The sequence below is a fragment of the Poeciliopsis prolifica genome, unplaced genomic scaffold (genome assembly GCF_027474105.1).
Source record: "Poeciliopsis prolifica strain line A6 unplaced genomic scaffold, Auburn_PproV2 SCAFFOLD031, whole genome shotgun sequence".
Taxonomy (NCBI): domain Eukaryota; kingdom Metazoa; phylum Chordata; class Actinopteri; order Cyprinodontiformes; family Poeciliidae; genus Poeciliopsis; species Poeciliopsis prolifica.
This window is the reverse complement of record NW_026562406.1, coordinates 259,194-280,822: the sequence shown is the minus strand read 5'-3', so window position 1 is coordinate 280,822 and position 21,629 is coordinate 259,194. Positions and strand designations below refer to the sequence as shown.

The window sequence follows — 21,629 nt, the reverse complement described above, 5'->3', positions numbered from 1 at the left end:
GTGACAGTTTCAGATTTTGCCATCAGTACCCACTTTAAAAACAGGAAGTAAGCCAACTATATCTGTTAAATAGAATTTCTAAAAAGATGCAAACATCAAGCCATCTCCCTTACGTGAACAAAAACTAGATCTGAGACATCAACACTTCACTGAGACTTCTTGGAGGCACTGCATTTTGTGAGCTAATGCCTAGCTAATGTCTGCCTCCCCCTTTTTTTTTTTTTTACAAAGCAAACATGTAAATCTTGTGGACTTAGCCAGTAAACACACTGCAGGAAATTTGTACAACATTCAGGCATCAATTAATGAAACCGATCCTTTATGAGACATGAAACAATCAAAGAACACAACGTAGTAACCTTTTCCATCGATATCACATTTAAACAATTAATACTATACTACATTAGATCTTAAAGTCCTTTTTTAAGAGTTTGAGTAAGAACAGTGCAACAAAGCATAAACTCTAAACCCATCGGTCACATTACTATATGTATATAAATGAATGTGGGTGTTAATGCTGTAGGGTGTAACAGACTGTCCCGGTCTGAGAGGCTGCAGCTCCTCGCCTCACAGCCTCGTTTCTCTGGACAACAGCAGCCTGAGCTGCTGCAGTGATGCTGTCAGCCTCTCACAGACGTTAAGCTAAGCAGCAAGGCACACGGCTGCATGTTAAAGAGCTACACACTACAGATCCTTGACATTCCAGGCCAAAAGATTCTCAAAGACTTTCAGCCCTGATATTCCTTTCAGGGTGGGTAGATTACACTTTATAAACACGACTACATGGCAGATATCATCATCATCTACACCTCAAACACAGGAGGTCAGAAGCAAGGAGACGTTGGCTCCAGACACAGAGTGTCTGGTGTAAACATAATCCTGCCAAAGTACATAAAGACACAGCAGCTACTCACCGTAAATCCTTCACAGTCTGTAAGATCGCTCTACTCTAATCCCGTAATTAAGTGTTCGATAAACACTGAGCAGGGTGCCAAGAACTCTGAACCGGTGAGTTACTCGCCTGGGCTCTACGCCTTGTTTAGATCTGTTGGATTCTGAGATATGGTTTTCTTTGATCTGCAGTTTGGATTCAGGTTAAATCCATCCTGCTGTTACTTTTCCAGACTCACACACACAAAAAAAAGTTGTGTTTTCATAAAACGGTGCTGCTAGCTGTTGAAGTCAATGTTTTGACAGATGAAAGATGAGCCAGTCGCTGCTGGTGTTTTGCACTGATTGCCAGAACTTCTCAGAAAAGCCCATAGGGGATCTTTGGAGCGCTCTTTTGGGGAGATACACACACATCCTGCATGGTGGATTCCCAATGCGGTCCTGCTCAGGCTGATAAGAATTAGTATTCGGTTCAAGTGGCACACATATGCACACACACGCGCACGAACAACAACCGCCAAAATTCTCTGCTAAAGTTCAGAATTGATACTTTGTTCCTCACGGTGGAAACGTTGGAGCTCTCCTGTCGTCAGCGGCTTCACTCAGCTAGACGTGTGAAGAATTTCTCATCTTTCAGAGAAGCCCCTCTGTTAAAGCCAGGCCCTGCCTGCATCACGCTGGTCTCACACTATACAGCAGCTCCGGTCCAAAAAAGACAGTGTGAAGTCACATGGCTTGTGTGATCGAGAAAGTGTGAGCCCCGCCCCCTCTTTTCTGCACTGAGAGGAAGCGGTGCTGACGATCAGAAGCTGTGAAGATGGGAGATGACAGCTTCAGCTTCTGCTTGGCCTTCAAGCTGGAATGTGCTTATCTTGATTTGCTGCCGTTTGGCTCTGGTGTACGATAAACATGAATCCTTCTGAATTAGTTTTTTTCTTCAGTAGGGCTGTGGCTGATGGCAGTGCTCAGAGAATAAGGGCCCAGGTCTGTAGGATGACGATCCTTTAAAACACACTCAGAAACTGACAGGCGCCCGAATCCCTCGAAGGACAAAAGCAACCGTGTGAACAGTCAACTCACGCACTCTGACGACGGTCTGGTGAAAACCGGGACTATTCCTGCAGGTTGTTACTGGAGAAGAAACTGGACGTCTCAGATACGGTTTTGGAGACACTCCTTGATGACGAGCCGTTCGAAGTCAGTTCCAGGGAGGAACTGTGCGGCTGCATGCCAACGACGGCCCCTCCTGATCCGAGACCTCCTCTAACTTTGACCTTGGGATGCTCCGAGTCCTCCCCGGCATGAAGGACGGTGGAGACGCTCGTCTCCATCCGGCTTCCCTTGTAAACGCTGGTCTGAGTCTGCAGGTATCGAGTAGACTTCAGTTCCAGGCCTTCATAAGAGCCTGGAGGGACACAGGGGCAGCAGCGGAAGGCTTGTTTGAAACCAGCACGGAACCTGATGCAGAAAAACAGAGAATACAATTAGTGAATTACCGTATTCTTTGGACGATAAGCCACTACTTTTTTCTCATATAATTTATAATCTGTATTTTTTAGACATATTATACAAACGTCATAAATGTATTTAAATGTACTTTTTTCTCAATGAACCAGGCAGCTTGTAGCCTGGTGCGGCTTTAATGTGTATTTTTCTTCAACCACCAGTTAGCAGGAAGAGCTCCTTGGAGGTCAAAATTGGAAATCAAAGGAAATTCATTTAGAACAAGCACATGCGAGCAACCAGCATGGCAGAGAAATCTTTTTAAACTCATCATGGAAACCACACAAAGAAGTTCACATGATGCCGCTTTTAAGTTGAAGGCTGTCGACAGACGCTGCACGTAAACTCACCGTCAACGAGTCCATGCTTCAGCTTTGGACATGCAGGGCTGCAGGTTTTTTAAGGACACCCTCTGCTGGGTTCTTGTGGAAAGGCGAGAGCGGCGGAGATGCCAGCGGCTTAAATATGTACGTTTCCAGTTTTTTAAGAAAACTTAGTGAGGCGCACTCTATAGTCCGGAAAATACGGTAAGCTGCCACTGCAGTCCTTTTGAAGTACTGCTGTCAAGTGATTATCTCCTGAGGAGATAATCACTTGAGTTGTCTGTAACTCACTTTGAGTGAGTGATGCACTTTGAGTTGAATGATGCTATCAAATGTTGATCATATGCAACGGCGTCACATGTGATCTAAAACGACATTTCATTGTAGCCTTTGTCCAAGTTTTTTGTAATCTCATAGACAAATAACCAATTATAAGTGTGTATAGGAGGGAAACACATAACCTACAGTGGAAAAACACAAATGAGATTACCGTCTGATTCTGCTTCTTTCAACATGTATGGCCTAATTTAAATGCTTCTACTGCAGTAAGGGAGCATAATGGACCAACTAGCGGCTAAAAATCCAGATATTTAATTTAATGGATGAAATGAAATGTCCTCACTGGACAATGGCTCTAAATTGCTACTGGGCTGCGCTTTTCTGGCTGTGGACAGGGACACTTGTTTGGTAAGATAATAATCACAATAACACCATAAAATGGAAGCATGGGTGGCCTGATGTGGCCAATCAGTGAGTGATTACTCAAAGAGTTTGTGAGGAAGCTTTAAAACACCGACATTTTCATAACTGAAAATAACACCCAAGTAAGTAACACCATCAGATTTGGTTTCACTTCGTTAATCCCAGATTAATAAATTAATATTAGACTTGCTCATTACAAAGACTGAGCTCAACATTATAGTTAATAATGCATTCAAACATTCAAAATACGTAACAAGCTCGGTCCATCAAACTTTTGCGTTATGTTAAAACACATTTGGGTCCTTTCAGACCTCTTTGTTGTTTTTGTCAAACTTAAGTGGTCAGTTTGGTTCCCATAGTTTTATTTAAATGAATGAAACAGTAATTTGTTCATTCTGAATCCACTACCTCTGTGTGGTTTGTTGGGTTGGACCCAGAGGACGATTATTCCTCCTCTGGAATAATCCAGAGGCTTAGAAAGGAAGCTTTAAAATGTTAACTTGCACAGGCAGACGACTTGGACACGGTGTTTACATTAGCAACATCTTGATGAATCACTACTGTACAGAGTTCACTAGATGAGTAAAAAAAATGGTAATAAATGGCAGTAGCAGTTCTCCAACTGTCTGTCAGCACAAGCGGTCTGACCAAAGCGTCCCTGTGTCTGCAAACACCTGTGAAGCTGTTAGAAAAGAGACAAAAATAACTGACATTCCACTTAATCAGACAATATTCAGAAATGATTTTCATTTCAAAGGTTTTCAGAGTCAGAGAAGATGTGAAGGGAGGGGTTTTTTGTAAAAAAGGATGGCAAGATAAAAAAAACCCCACCTCTGACAGAGAGTGGTGAGAGGGAGGGGGGTGGGGGGGATTCTGATGGATCGTGGGTTTTATTTGAAATGAGCCAAAACCTGCTGATAACCTGGACGGAAACAGTGACTCAGCCTCGGCTGATCCAACCCACATGTCGGCCTTATTAGGACTGAATGAATTTCCTTGGAGAACACAACTAAGTGTGAAATCTCATTTCACCAGTTGCACAAAGACAAGTGACTGGAAGAGAGAACAACGGGCGACAATTACAGACAACAGAGATGACCATCTGTCTGTGTTTTGCTAGAGAATCAAGACTTTGGACGGACATTTCAGAAGTTGGATGCCACATTCCCAACGCCCACGCCTCACGTTTAACCAGCTCCTGAGATCATTTAGAAAGTTGGTGTTTATCCTATCCCCTTTCTGTTTTTGGAAGCTTTCTGGGTGCTGACAGATTCCTGAACAAGTGATTCCAAAGTGAGCATGAGCAGTCTCTCTCTCTGTCTGTCTTTCTCTCTCTCTGTCTGTCGTGCTGAATTGACAGCAACTTGTCGCTGAAGCTGAAGTCTTTCATGTCGTGGAGTGTATGTTGGTATATCAAAAAATGTGTGTGCTGTGGATGACATGAGTCTAAATGTGAGCAATCGTCATCCGTAGAGCAAGTTTTGAGTTTTTGAAGTGAATATAGACCCGTCTGTGTACAGTGAGTGTGCATTGGGATGAATTCAGTGTTCTAATCCGGCTTAAATGAAGCCATTGTTCATCAGTACAGAGCCACGGCATTTGATAATAATTAAAAACCTGGTGATCAAACTGTGCATGCTACAGCACCAGTCATGGAGAAGCGTAATCCTAATTACCTGAGGTATCTCCTTATGACATTAAAATAAAAGACATATTCAATAGTGGCATATGTGTAATTTATCAACTGCAATCAAAGGCAAATATAAATAGTGACTTCTATTTACTTGCTCTGTTCACAGGACAATATAAACTGTGTTTCCATCAATGTTTTATATGCATTTTTGATGGATCTCATTAATAAAGATTGGTGGAAATGGCAATGTTTGAAATAACGTTTTCAATTTTCCAAAAAAAGTTTTAACGCTCGCTTGATGTAGTTTTTGGCTTTTACCAAGGAGAGTTAATGGACTAAGAGGGAGATGGAGCCACATTTGCTGAATAAGCTTGGCCACTCGGGTCATTTAGCAACTCTCACTTGTTTCTGATTTGTAGCTGAAACATCAAGAGTTCAACGTTTGGAAATCAGGATTTTGCTTCAACATTTCAGATCAGCTGGTTGCTTTGAAAGAGCTGCTCTGATATTTTCCTGTCAAAAGAAATGAATGCAAACATTGTCGTTTTTGCTTGAGATGAGATTCCACTTTTCTGTATTGAAAAACTCATTATGAATAAGTTGAAGAGCATCCTTCAGAGTTCTTTATAGAAGCGCACAGACCAAATCATAACCACCACAAACATACAAAGCTATGTGAGGGAATCTGTTCGCCTTCAAGCTGTTTTCAAATCAGTGTTCACTGAGACTGCATGGTAAACATATGAGGCTCAATGATAATGAGGTATGAATAACAGATTTGCATGTGCGGAGGTGCTGACTAACCTGTCGTTGAGGCAGCAGTAAATGATGGGGTTGTACATGGTGGAGCTCATGGCCAGCCACATGATGGCCAGATAAAACTGCTGGATGTACGTTTCTTCAAACAGCTCAGGGAAGAACTGGTGCAGCAGGAAGTAGACATGGAAGGGCAGCCAGCAGATGGCAAATGTGCACACCACCACAATCATCATCTTCACCACCTGTTGAACAAAAGACGGCACGAGAGGGCCATCAGGAAACTTTTTTCTGCAGCAGGACACAGCCTGAAATGCTGGAACCCTTGATTTGAACAGTCTGGTTGCTTTTACTGATAACTTTCAGATGCCTTTTTAGGAGCAGTTTGCATGTACAGTTAAGCCTCAAATTATATGCACCCATTACATCCTGTGTTGATGTAAAATTATTTTGTGCAACCAAATCATCACCCAAAACTTTAGATCCTGTTGGGCTGGAAAAAAGCCGATCTGCAAGCATTCACACTAAGACTGAGGATTCCACTACGGTCCTTGACGTTGCAAAGGACTTTACGTCCAGAAGTGCTGGAAAGATTGAGAACATCTAGGGAACAAACAATAGAGAACCGTCCCAACGTCACTGTTTACCTTTCCTTCAGAGAGTTAGTCTACGTTTACACGAGACCGTTGCCTGGAATCTGATGGTATTTTCGGATGCTGATTCGGAAAAGGCTCCATATTTAGATGGGGTCAGCTGTCGTCATGCCAGGCCATTAGATTGTTAGATTATGCATTTTAGCATGTCACTGAATGCTCTTGCACTCCTGACTCTTAGCTTCTACCTCATTTAACACAGTAACCCGTCTCCCATGAACAAAGTGTTCAATTAACATGTTCCTTGTCAGATTTTGTGCTCATCAAACCAGGTTAAGTAGCAAAAGCCTAGCCGCTATTCTACTTGTTGTCTTCTGATTGTGAATAAATCCTGTTCTGTGCATTTGTGTTTCCACTCTGACCTGGTTTCAAAAGCTGAGTGTGAGTGACTCCTGTATCCGGTATGTAAACTAAAGGATGGATCGCAACAAAAAACCCTGCAGGTTAAATGAAGAGCTGCTTCACGTAAACGAGACTTTAGTCTGCTGACAACAGGAACCCAAACCTTTGCTTTCTACTGTATTATATCTTTATATAATACTACATATTATATAAAGAGTATAAAGAAGAGAGACATTACTGTCAACAACTTTACTGCTGGTGTTGTTAGTTTTTTGTTAATGCTGTAATTGGCTCTGTACAAGAAAAGCTGTGGTTCATTGATTTCTCTCCACTCAGGACTCAGCTCTCACTCTGTTTCCAAAGACAAACCTCTGGGTTTGCCTAACAGGTTGCAGCAAAACTTGCCATCAAGACAAAAAATAAATAAATAAATAAGAGGGAGAAAATCTCTGTTGGTTTGAACTCTCCACTGGCAAAATGAAAATGTTACATCCGTAGGGGCTTCATTAGTAAGAACAGACAACAGCTGACTCTGTTGACTGTCAATGTCCTGAAAATAATACTGAGAGGTGAAACAGATGTGAGAGGCTGGTTCATTGGAGCAGAGGGTGGATCAGTGCTTTACTGACCGGAAAAGTATGTGCAGTCAAAGACGACTAAACTTTACTAAAAACAAATAACCATTTGAAAAGTATAACCAGGGTAGCGCTTCAAGAATCTAAAAGTCTATTAATTTCTCCATGTCTATGCAAGGCCATCATCCATAATTTTAAAGACACTGGTAAAAGAAAGGGCTGTGAAAATGACTGCAAAGAAAGTACCAGGTATGTTGGTGAAAATGGGCTGAAACAAAGCAGCAGGTAAAGTGGCAGTGGTTAGTTGAAAGGAACGGACAACAGGTGGGCTTGAAAAGCACCAGCAGCACAACATGAAAGCATCGAGCGCCGGCTTCAGTTTTGTGGTTACAAGCATCATTATTTTATCTCAAAACAAAACAAACGCAGCAAGACTTTCAGCCACTGAAGGATGGAAAGTACAGACATGAATAAAAATTTAAAAAAACGTAGCTAGGAGTCAGACATGCGGGGACTGAGGGTACCTTGCGCTTGGCAGTGAGCTGCTCCTTGTAGCGGTCAGAGGAATCTCCTGGGATCTCGCTGGCCCAGAGGTTCAGGCCCACCAAAAGGTAAGCCCAGCCCATCACCAGCAGCGGCAGGAAGTAGATGAGGATGGTCACACAGACATGGTACCTGCAACACACACGCACACTGTTATCAGTATCAATATTTTGGATCGATCTGCTCGCCTCTACTTCTGTGTATGATGTGTGATTATTACCCAGCCTTCCCTGGTAATACAGATGCCTGTCGTTCTTGTTTAAGTCACTGTTTGATTCCTAATCTTTCTGTCTTTGTCTGAAAGTATCTCATCATCTGCTTCTCTCTGTATCCTCACACTGTAGAAGTACAGCAGCAGCGACAACGTGCAAATGTTTGACGAAACATCCATTCAAGACAAACAAGTTCAAGTTCAGGTGAACAATGGAAAATCTTAACAAGCAGAGCAAAAATGCCTTTAAAAGAAACAGAAAAATTGTGTAAAAGCAAATGTAGATTCACATCAGTGTGAAACAATGTAGACTTCAGACCTTGACATCACTATTCATGCTCTGTTCTGAAAAGAGAATGACACCCTGGAGATGATCACTAGATTCAGAAGATGTTTTGATAAAAGTTTTTAAATCTATTGTCCTCTTATTTCTTAGAAAATAGGAGGAAAAAAAAAAGCTGTTTTCTGTTTGTGTTTCTGAGAGCTGTGTGCAAATGATGAGTTCTTTACACAATTGTTGAAACTGTCGCCATGTCCTGACATTATGTTAGGAGACAGATAATCTGTGAAACGCTTGAGCTCCTCCAGCTCCTGAAATGCACCACTCCCGACCAAAAACAACCAATCAGAGCCAGGCGGAGGGACTTGATGATGTCCATCAGTCCTCATGTTCACACGTCCCAATGCGCTAACAATGGAGAAACAAACCACCATAATAGGAAAACAAATAATCCTCAGTCATCGGCGGCCATGCTGACTAACATAACAGGTTCTGCTGATGGGGAGAAGATAGGAGGGTGATTGACAGCACTAAGACCCGCCTCCTGCCTCCGATTGGTTGGTTTTAGTTAGCATTGGGAGATTCACAGATTGTTTCATACCATAATGTCACAACAGATTCAACAAATATGTAAAACTCCTGAAATAATTTTTCTTGAGCCAAAACTCCAGAGACAAAGCTCTTCATTAGAATCAGTTCTTATTGACGTGTTAAAAACACAGTTGGTCTTTTTTATTCTATTTAGTAATTCAGTGTGTGGCGTCAGGCACAGCTTCTCAACAAGGATTGTCCAGTGAATTAAAATCCTTTATGGGATAATTAAATATGACAGTTTAAGCATGGAGCTAATGACTTGCTTATCTGTCATGGACACACTGCTTGATCCTGCTCACTAAGTGGAAAGTATTTGCTCTCTGCTGAGCATGTGCCCGTCGAAATTTCCACTAACATGTCTGTTGAAATGCACGCAATTGTATTATATCTTTCTGGGCTTCAAACAAGTAAGTATGTTGGGATTAACTGTGTTCAGGAGACGAGTGGCGGACGCAGCGATCCACAGGGAATCAGTTCATTTCTCCCCGCTGTCCTCAATGTAAAGATGAACCCATGAGTCCATTTTTGTGGTAATTAACCACAATTATGTTAATTCCTGCTAAATACGCGGGAGCTGAAGAGAAATCAAAGCACACATTACAACATGCTGAGGTGTGCAAACACGCAGATGACAAAAAATGTGCTCTGCCCATCGGAAATACAACAAAAATTGTGTCCGCTCTTCAGCCAGAGGTTTCTCGGTCTGTCTGTGAGCTCGTAAGGTGGAAACATCCGTGATTTTGCCTCACAGGTGCAACTGACCTGTCCGGTTTTCAACAACAGTTCCCTACAGCAAACTCAGACAATGACTAAAGGATAGTGACGGATATTTGCTATGAAGAAAACTTACCAAATTGTTCTTCACATGCATGTTTGTATACATTTTTTTACATTTTGAAATTTGTTTTTGTAAATTTAGGATTTTTTTTATTTTGTTGCTTAAATTTGACATGGATGTAAAATAGAAAAAAGTACTTCTGTCAGGTGATTAACCAATTTTTCCAGACTTATATTTTATGTTGTTAAAGGGGCAGTATCATGCAAAATGTAAAAGATGTTTTGCCTTATATCATGTTATGTCGTTCCCTCATTAAACGCATACCTGGAGTGTTGTCTTGATTATTTCATGTATGTCTGAGAAATCCTTTTATCTCCGTGGCAACCATGTGGTTGTGTACAACACCTGAGTGGGCCTGGCTCCGCCTTTGAGGACAAAGCTCCTCCTCAGAGCTGCAGTTTCCAAGCTTTGAATATTTTTTAAATTTATATGGTTTCAAAGTGAGTCAGATACAACTGATCAAGCTGAAGTCAAATAATTCACATTTTATAAGAAGTTGTCCAATCTCTCAGTATCGACCAGGAAGATGGAGCAACTCCAAATGTCAAGGCCAGAGCACCGCCCAATCAAAAGTCATTTCAATGCCGCTTGCAGCTTTAACTAAAAATCTATTCAGATCTCTGTTCCTCTGACAAACTTACCTTTCACTAAATACAGTTGTGCTGGGTTTATTGTGATTTTTGGGGCTGGCCACTGACATGCTCAAAGTGGTTCAGGAACAGAGCAGCAAAATCTAATCTTTCTGTAATTGTGAAGCAAACAGCCAATCATCCTGCCAGGCCACTGTGATTAAAGGTTCTACTATCGTTCTCCACAAGGCTGACAAAAATCAATTTCAGAGAAAGCAGAAGCTGCTGAAAACCCACTTAGCTGCTCCAGTGTGATTTGTATGCATGCAAGAGACAAATGAGCAAAGTGGAGAAGACTTCAACACATTTGTCTTCATGAGTTGATTTTTTTTGTGTGTGTGTGTGTGAAATACACACATCATTCAGTCTGAGTCTCATATGTATTTGCTCACTTGAAAGCAACACAACATTGTCTAAATTCTGCAGCAATTGTTCAAAGTTTCTACTTTTGTCACATTTGCCTAAGGCGGATAGGAGCCATACAGACACAACTGATGGAGGCTGATTAGAGGAAATGAGAAAAGAAGATGAAGAGCAAAAACAATCTCAGCCTTCTGACTTCTTCAGTAAAACTCATCCATGTCTGAGTTATGGATGAGTCATCAAGAATCATGGCAATGACAGATGTAAACACTAAATGAGACAAATTCATAATTCAGCACTCATCAGCTATCAGCCAAGGAGACGTCGGCGTCTTATTCAGGCATTGGGGCAACTAGCCCCTTATACATGGGAGCAGCAATATATGCAGCGTTTTGGAGAAATTGTAGTCTGTGGTTTTACAGAAGAGTTATGGATTCATCGCATTTGAATGGCAACGTTTTTTATGACCCGTGTGTTGACAAGTTTTCATGAAGCAAACTTACTTTTGTACTTCCAAAATGCACAATTCTGGTCAATGGAAATGCAGAAAGATACTTACACTCACCAACCACTTTGTTAAATGCACTTGTTTGATTGCTTGTTAGCATAGCTAGGACTCTAACTAGTCAGGACACTCAAAGGAGTTGTGAGAATGAAATATCTTGTCGCTTTCAGAGAACTATATCCAGATTGCCTTAAACAACCAGTGGTTGAAAAAAGAAAGTGTAGAATGAATCTCATAATGCACAAAGTAGTAGTTGAGCTACAGCAGCAGAACGCCACAAAAACATGTGAGACATTAAAAGTGAATCATTCCTAATTAGACTAAAGAGCATCTGACAGCATTGAGATAGGAGCTCAAAATATCAATGCTGAAACTCTTATGTCTCACTAACAGACAACACCTGCTCTGCATTAATTAATTAAGATGCCCTATCAGAAGTGACAGCTTTATTCATAATTTATTAATGTCGCTGATGAGCGTTTTTAATCTGCTGCCTCAGATCAGACTGCATCTCTTGTCCACCGAATGCAATAAAAAACTAGTTTTCTTTAGTGGATACATGCAGACTGAGAAGCCTGAGCTGACTTTTAGTAAGTAATCATCTTTGTGGACACTAAACTACTTCAAAGTAAAAGTTGGTTAAAATAGGGAACACTCTACACTCCTTTCACTCCGTTGTGGAGTATTTTTGAATGACAGCGGAAAGTCTGAGGATCCCACACTGAACAGATGAGCCTGATGATGAATCTTGATCCTTATGTTTTCTTAACCCTCCCTCTGTCTTAGCAAGATGCTCAGGAAGGAGCGTGGCAGGTGTCAAGGTCGGAAGCGTGGGGGTTGTCCAGTCAGACAGTCAGTTCCTGTAGCTACACGCACAAAAAAAAAAAAACTCATAAAAGTGTACATGGGGTCAGTGCGACCCCACTGTACCGCGCACAGAGTAAAACACTAGTGGGGTCTAAATGACCCCATTTCTAACTAAAGACTGAATGCATTGAAGTGTTGCAAAAACTCTCATGAGGGTGAAAATTCAAAGGGTATAAACAAGAGCAGTCCTAGGGGGCAATGGTGAACTAATGAACTAATCTGTTGTTTGCCAATTGCAGGATAAAGAAAAGTTGAAAAGGAGAAATATGAGAGATTTAATTGGGTTTTAGATACTTTTATGATTTCACTGTTGGACTTTTTGGATCCCGAAAGCAAACTAGCAGACTTTTGGTTGCACATATTCTTCAGTATAGGCAGAAATGAGGGAAATCAACATATAAAACATAATATACACATTATATACTTTTAACTAATTGTTTTGATGGTAGGTTCATTCATTCAATCTAAATTATTAATGGATTACAAGGGATTAATCTCATACACATTTAATGGAATGTAAACAAATGCTTTTAGAAATGTTTCTCTGGATTGTTGGTACTCTATTTCAATATTAAGTAAAGGACCACAAATTAAAATGTGTTTATTTACCAGTAAACATGGTTACAAAGCAGACATGTTAGTAGTCTTGCCAGTTTAGATGCTAGATCTTCCTAATTTGAAATATGCTTTCTTGGTACCAAAGGCGTGTTGCCAAGGACATGCAGATCATCCCTGATGAAGCTGCACACGCTGTCGTTCAGGAGAGCTCATACTGTGGCTGCTAACTCCTTCACAAAGTGAATCAAGAGCAGAGGCGTAGATCAAGCAGATAGTTGGTGCATTCATTTTCAGATAACACTGATTTGCATGATTGAAGTGACTTTGGGGACGGTTTGAGGGCTGGTTTCACATCCGTCATCTGACACACACATATACACAGTCACTGAAGTGCACAAGATACTTTAAACTCTAGCTTGCAAATGCGCAGATAAAAAGACGCCAGAATGGAATTGGTGAAAAGAGGAAAAGAAGATTTAGTAGACATTTTAGTTAGTTTTTCTGAATGACTTCTTCGTCTAAATCTTTTAATATAATTTCATACTTTGATACTTCCATGACTCATTTCATACTAAAAAAGGACAGACCTGAGTGACTCTTCAGGTTTCAGAACATCTTTGTTCTTTTCCCAGTGATGATTGTGGAAATGAAAATCCCGGCTCTAAACCGAGCAAAAACCGCCGCAGCTGAAAAGTCCATGTTAAAATCATTGCAGCTATTTATCTTCCAAACAGAATAAATAGACTTCAATACACAGTCAGTAGCTATAATTCTATTATTTGCCATTCTTAAAAGTGAGTAAGCTGCCACTGATTCAAATCAATTCAGTCTTTAGTCACATTACAAAAACAGTCGTTTAATTCCCACCTAATTTCCAATTAATTCTAGTTAAATATTGTACTGAGCATGAAAAACGAGGAATGCACCAACTCACTTTTTTCACTTTCGATAGTAATCCGAGGTTCAATATCGGCTGATTTGCTATGATACGGAAAAACAGTTGAACTGACATACAATGTCTCTGTTTTTAGAACGCAGACATACAGGTACTGAATTACAAATTTATTTGATAAGCCTGCACCAGTACAGCTCACTGAAATACACCAACAACTTCACAAGCTTGGACCATCAAGCAAAAAACGACTTTGATTTGTTCAGTCAGTGTGAAAAGAAAAGCCAATGTAAATAAATAAACTGAAACAGTCTAAAACAATAAGTCGATTACTTTGGTCAAACATGTACAAATGAACATTATTTCACAGGAAAAAAGACTTAGGAATTATAAATAGAACGTAAAATACATAATAAAGTCACTCAGAGCACAAAGCATAGAATTAAACTGTACAGATCTGCCCCTGTCATGACACCTAATCTAGAGTGTGTTTCAATATCAGAACCAATGCAATCATTAAAACCCGACTTGTGACTCATAAGAACAGAGAAGAAAAAGAGAAACAGAAGAACTGCTATAGGAGTACTTTCTATGTTAAGGAAAACATCTTTTGATTTTAATGTTGACTTTGTTGGCTGAGTTACAGAGAGAAATGTGTATGAAGGAGTTTTCTGTCACGTGGAAATGTAAAAGTGTGAAAGATATTGTGTGTTACAATCCATGAAGCAGATGGTACAGGGATGTTTGAAAGTAGTTTCTATCCAGTAGCCATCTGCGTGGAGCCACTGGTCCCCACACATAAAGCTCCAACAATGCACCAGCTTTTAAGATTCCAAAGTCAGATTTAAAACTATAAGACCTTATAAAAGCTTTGCAGATCCAGTTAATGCTTTAAATAAACAAGAGCTCCATTTTTCAAAAGTGTTCCGACAAAGGAGGCTAAAACACACAGATTCTCTTCTCATACATTTATTGTACAGCTTAATAGCATGTGTTTTTTCCTTTTAGCCTGCTATTTCCTTTATGTAAAAATTACTGCAGTAGAATAAATAATAAAAAAAAGACAACTATGTCTAGAAACGCAGTACAATTTAAATAATTAGTATGAAAGAATAGATCTAAAAATGTTGTTGAAAAGAGCAATAAAAAATCCTAAATGTTATGCATAAGGTTAATCTGGGATGTTGATGAAAGAATAATGGTAAATGATATGACTCATCCAAAGTGTTGAATTTTAGGGATTTCTTTGGCTTCTTAAATAATTAGTTTGGATAAGTGAGTTAACAGATTCTGACATGAGTTCAGATTTTCTTTGAAAAATAAAAAACAGGACCAGTATCATATACTGCTAGTTAACTGGACTTATTTCAAAGGTTGTGTTCACAAGTCAGATAAATATATGCAGCTGTCAACAAATAGCTGCATATATCTCCCTCACTGTGAGTAAATGAAGGCTCTAATGCAGTGGTTTTGGAACACAAGTCCCCCGAAAAAAACAAACCCTTTAGCGACCTCTTACAACCACCGTCAGCTCTTCCTAAATCTTGCTTTCTGTACAAACAGAAAGCAAAATTTCTTATTTGATGAATATATCATCAAATATATAAATGATGATATATTCATCATTTATATATTTGTGGACATCAGTAATTCAATTTTACTGAGGTTCAAGTGCTGCATTAATATAGATTTTGAGTATTTTTGAATTTGAAAAAAAAAATTGCTTTTTGGAAACAACATTAATAGTTTCTCATGCTCTTTTTAGAAAGAAAAAAACTAGTAATATCTACAGCAAAAACAATAAATTGTTGTTTTTAATCATATTATTTTGAATGTTAAATCCCAGTGTTAAAACCTGTGTGCGTTTTTTTTTATATGCCAGTGTGTTGTTGGCTGCCTGTGTGGTGTTCTTCTACCTTTGAGACATCTTGGTGAATGTATGTCCCTATGGAAAGTGTCCCCCGACACTTAACGGCATACTTTTTCAAACGTTCAACTGCCTTAAAATCAAATCAAATCACAGAATGCATTTAAATGGAATGGTGACACAAGTTTCATCATTCACAATGAGCCATCTGGAGGTGAAGTATGACTCTGTGAAAGCACAGAGACCTGCAGGCAGAACCAGGTTCCCCAGAGGGCCCAAGCAGACACTCAGCAGCCAATGACAAACGACGCTTTGGGGAGAAGACGCTGTACTTTTTCACTTTGCTGAGTAAAATGATATTGATTCTGCTCATGTGACAACAGAGGTCACAGACATGTTGACGCAGTTTGCACCGTAACTTTGATTGATCAGGTTCTGTAATTTTGGACACCGCTAATGTTTTTCTTCCTTAGTCATGCTTAAAAAAGCAGTAGCTGGAAAATGTGAATTTAAGCGTGTAAGCAGAGTCGGTACAAAGCCGGCAGCTTTTGTCGCCCCATGGCGACAGACACACATGCATACTGTAGGCTAAATGTCATGTGAAAGTGAGAAAAAAAACAACCAAACAGCTGTATTTTGACATTTCATAACATCTTACTTCAAGCGTGAATAAGCATTATTTACTGTACATATTACATGTAAAGTAATCTCACAAATGGTAATTATCATTATTATTATTATTTTTTTATACATATAAAATTTGTCTGGTAGTGTATAGAGCTGTACCAAAACACAACAATAAAGAATTTTTAAAACTTATTTCCATCTCATGAAAACTTGTGTCTTGGGGAAAACTTATATAGTACAGCTTTACAAACAATCTGTTACGGCATAGTATTTTTACCTGAGGTTACCGTGGTGATATGAATCTGGTACGAGCCCGTCACTACAAATGACACCCAAAATAATACCTGACATAACAAGAAACCTTGAATCTCTTGTTTTCTGATACGAACAGGGCGGCTCAGAGCGTTATTTACACTGAGTTAGTGTTTTATACGTGTTTCTGGTCAGAACACCTTTTGGGTCCATTTCCTCCCATGTATATCTTCATTATCTGTGTTTGTACTTTTTCTCATGAAGCACAGTTTTAAACGTGATCTGATTTAGTCATTCCCACTGCTGTAATCTCCAGGGGGTTACGGGGTCACTGGGTTACCAGGTGGCAGAAGTAGGCTCCACTACTTCTAGGGTTCTGTCATCAGATGCTCTCACAGGAGATCAGCAGTGAAGTGAGTCATTGTGTTTAGCCCTTGCTTGTGTAAACCGGACATCAGCTCCTCCATCATCGTGTGTGCGGCGTGTCCCGATGCCTGGACACACAGCAGCTGACGAAGACAAACAGGCTTGTTACAGCAAAGTCACAGCTGTGTCGTAAAGTCTCACCTGACACCGTTTCCTGAACACTTGACCCACATCTCCCTCTACAGATAACCAGGGAACAAAACCCTGCAGCAGAAACATGGCAGCCTCTGCTGTAAATATAGAGAATTGGCTCCTTAAAGACTCTGGCACGGAACGAGTCTATAAGCTTCCTGGGGTTTGTCGCTCTTCTGGCTTTAAGGGCGACAGCTAATTTGTTCCTATATGACCCTTTACAGACCTTTTTTTATTACTGAAAGGAAAGATCAAAAGACATTCCACCTTTTTCAGACCTGTGAGGCGCAGCAGTGGGGAGGACTCATCCGGGCCGTTGCGGAGTATCACACTTGCACAGTCTTGGGTTGAGGAGGACGCGACAAAATTGTAGGAAAACTAAGAATGTCCACTTTTTCCTCCCGCAAATAAAGGGTTTGCATATTTACCAAAATGTATGTTAAAGAGGTTAAGAATTTTCCGTGTTAGCTTTGACATGTGATGACTTCCCGAAGGCGGAAAGTCAAAAAGAGAAGGAGTTTTTAAAGAGAGAGAGGCCTAATTTCAAGGGATTATGTTACAAAGTAAAATTTCTTTTAAGTTATATTTTATGTATGGAGCATTTTTATAACAATTAATGGTAAGATAAGTAACATATTGTGCTATGAAATGACTCTCTGTGGCTGGAAAATATAACACCGCCCCTTTAAGTTATTTTGGGATCAAAGCACTGGAACTAGTTAAAATTTAACAGTTTATAAACCTGCTTGCAATTACATAGTTTTTCTAAATAATAAAATAACGTGTAAAAAAAAAAAAATGATATTGTCACATTGTCTTTGCCTAAAAGGGAAACAGGCACGCATGTAGAAACAATACAGAGAGTCGCTTTCAGGCTCATGTGTCTTTATGTGAAAACATTTCGGAGGTGGGTCAGGGTTGAGCAGTTGTCCGCGCCAGCATGCATTCACAAACACCAACTTCTATTAATACCTCTCCTCTGAGACCCTGCCGGCTTTCCAGCTCTCACCGCCTGCACTCAGACCCCCAGGACGGCTGGAGACGTCGCCGGCGGTGGCAGCAGCAAAACAACTCCTGCGATGGGGCAACAGGTGGGACCTGACCCCGGGGTCAGCTCATATCAGACGTGCCATTTACAGCTCCGGCAGCTGAGTTTGAACGTCCGCGTTGCGTTTTCACTCACCTCTGAAGTGGCTGTAATTACTCTTTCATTAAAATGAGAAATAAGAGCAGCTGCTTTTCTAACAAGTCGTGTGATCCACGAAGGAACGCGACAGACGCAGAAGATGATGAAGACTTCAGAGGTGGGCGGGGGAGCGTGTCGTCACTGTGTCTGTGGGCCTGCACGTGCGTCAGCATAGCGGCGTTTTTCTAATGCTACTCTTCCTGCTTTTGGTGGAGGCGCACCTGTGCATCTGCTTTCAAGTGTGCGCCATGCTGGGATTTCAAAAAGACAAACAGAAGACACTGGTGTTTACCGAGCCAGAGTAAAGAGCGAGCTCAATATTTCAACTGAGACAAACTGTTTTTTTTTTCTATGGAAGCTTCTAGAGTCTGTCTGCCACGGCGTGGCGTCTGTGAAATTTTTTATCATCTACTCTGAGGAGACAAAATCATCCTGCACTTTATCCTATTGAAGAATTGCATGAACAAACTGCCCGGATGATCTCTGTTATTGTTAAACGGCTGCTATGATTCTTCGGGTTTATTTTAGCATCCGAGAGAAACGTTACACCTGGAGGAGGGATGACTCGTCGCCTCCAACTCTGCAGTATGACCAAGATCACAGAGAGCTCAACCCTACTGCCAAATATTTCAAATTAAATCTGGAAAATAAAATTGAAACCCGAGAGAGAAACTGTTTCCTTTAAGACAAAAACTGGCACAGATTTCTCTGACCATTCCTTCTTCTCCTTCTTCTTTTTTTTTTCTCAGTTCAAAACATTTTAGTTTAAAAAAAAAACTATTTTATTATATTTGTTCAGGGACAAATATATCAATACCACAACCCGGCCCTACGTGGAAAAAGTCATTGCTTCTGTGGTAAATTATGAATTACTGTGACTCCCCTTTTTTAATTTATTTCTTTTTTCTTTTGAAAGCTGGGTTTAATTTTAGAATGAACTTCCATACCATATTATTGCTGGACATGCAGAATAAATAAATAAATCAATGAAATATAACATGTTTGATAACATAAAGTAGTCTAAAACATCTCACAAATCAACTCTTAAGCCCCAACAACAGCTGATATACATCAATAAATTATGTTCAAAAGAAATTTTTTGAGAAACTATATTTGTTAGACTCTCTCTAAATGTGTTTTGATGCATCTCATGTATTATTTTGACATGATTATCACCTCTTGTTTTCATACATACATTATTGAAATGGCACTAAGAAAACCACCATGGTCTTGTTGCTTATGTTTAAGCACACCAGGATTTATCCAATGAAAGGCTGCACAGAATAAGAAAAATAAACATTTCCAACTAAATCAACAAGCGTTTTGCTACGAACCAAAGAGGAAATGAGCTGGAGTGCAGGAGAGTCGGCACGATGAAAGTCATGACCCTGCATGGCTTTCATAAGAAAAACACAAAGCCTGCCTGAGGAGTACGCTGACCTCTGGTTGGAGTTTACGCGTTACCATTCTGAGCAGCTTGCCCCTCGGCAGCTCCGTCGAAATCCCTCGTTATTTAGAGCGGCGAATATAAAAATTAGGCCTGCTTATGGCTCCTTAAAGGGATGATTGATAGGGCTCTTTCTCATTCATACAATTAAAGCAGAATTGCAAAGGCGGACAGCTGGGTTTTTGAGAGCTTGGAATCAAAAGCACCGATAAAACACATTGCTATTCCTTCAAAAACAAACTGCGTCAATCTGCCGCGCTGTGATAAACAGCTGAAGGGAGCCGTACAAATTTCTGTTTACACTAAGCTCCTCAGACAGTCATGTTTAAATGAGAAGCTGTCAGAATTATTAATATTTCAGATAGCTAACTCAGAAAGGGGTTCCTAGAAAACATATTATTGAGCTAAAATAAGAATCAAAAGCAGAGCAAGGAGGGCTCATCATTTAATCTGAAAATTTGTTTGTTTCTGTCTTCTGAGTTCCTGAGTTTTTGCTCCTGTACAATAACTTCTTTAAGGAAACATTCAGCACCTGCAGAAGAGCTGCAGAAGGAGAATTGCAATTAAAATAAATGCTGTGTCTTCAGTCAGTTTCTACGTCTTTGTCGGGTGCAAACTGATTGCTTTTTCCTTTTTCACTGTGGGGGAAAAACGTAAAACAGCTGCGAGACACCTCCTTTTATCAAGCGCAAAGTGCAACACACTTCCATCCCCTCACGCTCTCCGTCGGTTCCCCCTGAACACAAACAAGCCGCACCAGCGCTGGCTGTCAGCTGAAAAGTTATCAATGCTCTCTTGAGTATCAGAAAAACTCCCACGCGGAGGAACTTACATCTTTTTGAAGTCGAACGTGGTATAATCAGGCCACTCGATGTAGCACACCACACGTCCAGGCAGCTGGTCCGTGGTGGAGTAGTAGTACTGGGGAAAGGCCAGGAGCAGAGCCAGAACCCAGATCACGCCGACCACCACCTTGGTCTCTGTGGACGACATGCGCTGCTGCAGAGGGTGGATGATGGCCATGTACCTGCCAAAGACAAATTACAATGGCTGTTGGCATTGTAACATTTGCCCATTTACAGGTGTGAGTGTTTGGCAATCTTTTGCGGGTTCATTTTATGTTTTGCCGATTTGAAGTCACACCAAAAAAATGTGAGTTCCAGTCTCCACCATCATGGCTGCAGCTGAACAAAATTCATCCCCTATAGCCATAAAGGCCATTTCTGCAAACATCTGTGAAATAATGGATCATTCTTAGGAATTTGGTGGGTTTACTTCTGGTCCTGTGACGGAGAGAGACCTGTGCAATAAGTCTTGTTGAGAAATTTTCTTGCTGCTTAGAGAAACTAACAAATCTCAACTTTGTGGAAACAGTTCAGGGGGAGCCCAGTCCTGTACGTCACAAAGCCAGATCTGTAAAAACACGCAAAGTGTGTTTGATGGGGAAGTCCTTGATTAGTCAACACAAAGTTTTCACCTAAGCCCTACCAGTCCATCTTATCCAATACCAGTGTCTGACCTCACAAATGCTCTTCTGGATGAATAACCAAATATACCCATAAGCATGTGAGCCATCACCAGGACAGCTGAAGCTACTACTACTGAGAGTGGATCCTCAAATCAAACTCCACTGATTAAGAATGGGATGCCACTCAGTTCCTTTGTGTGTGTGAAGGCAGCAAATAGTTTCAGCAATGTAATGTAATAAATGAGCGAGTTGCCTTCTGGCTAAGCAACATAAAACTGTTTTCAGAGCAATCTGAAAAGACAACATCATAAAGAAATCCGCTGATGTCCAAATGTGGTTAAAAGGTGTTTTTTTCCCCCCCACAATATTCTCTAAAGAACCTCTGCGACATCAACACAACATGTATTTTGTACACTGATTAAAAAGTACAAGTCTAATATGTTGCGTTATGCAACAGAAATACACACCACATTTATCAGATTGTTTTAGAAGTCTATTTTTCTGCTTTAGAATTATGCCCTAGTTTGTGTTGCTCCACATTGAATTCTAATAAAAAACATTAGTCT

At 40.4% G+C, this 21,629-nt stretch overlaps 1 protein-coding gene across 1 annotated transcript in view; it reads right to left on the bottom strand.

Moving 5' to 3' along the window:
- Window positions 1-1,191: 1,191 nt before the first annotated feature.
- Window positions 1,192-21,629, bottom strand: part of tacr1a (tachykinin receptor 1a) — a 39,532-nt gene continuing 19,094 nt past the window's right edge. The window contains exons 2-5 of the mRNA XM_055050711.1: window positions 20,428-20,622; window positions 7,903-8,053; window positions 5,857-6,053; window positions 1,192-2,349 (exon numbers count right to left, since the gene is read on the bottom strand). Coding sequence (XP_054906686.1) covers window positions 2,004-2,349; window positions 5,857-6,053; window positions 7,903-8,053; window positions 20,428-20,622 — 889 coding nt within the window. The 3' untranslated portion in view covers window positions 1,192-2,003. The remainder of the gene's footprint in view (window positions 2,350-5,856; window positions 6,054-7,902; window positions 8,054-20,427; window positions 20,623-21,629) is intronic.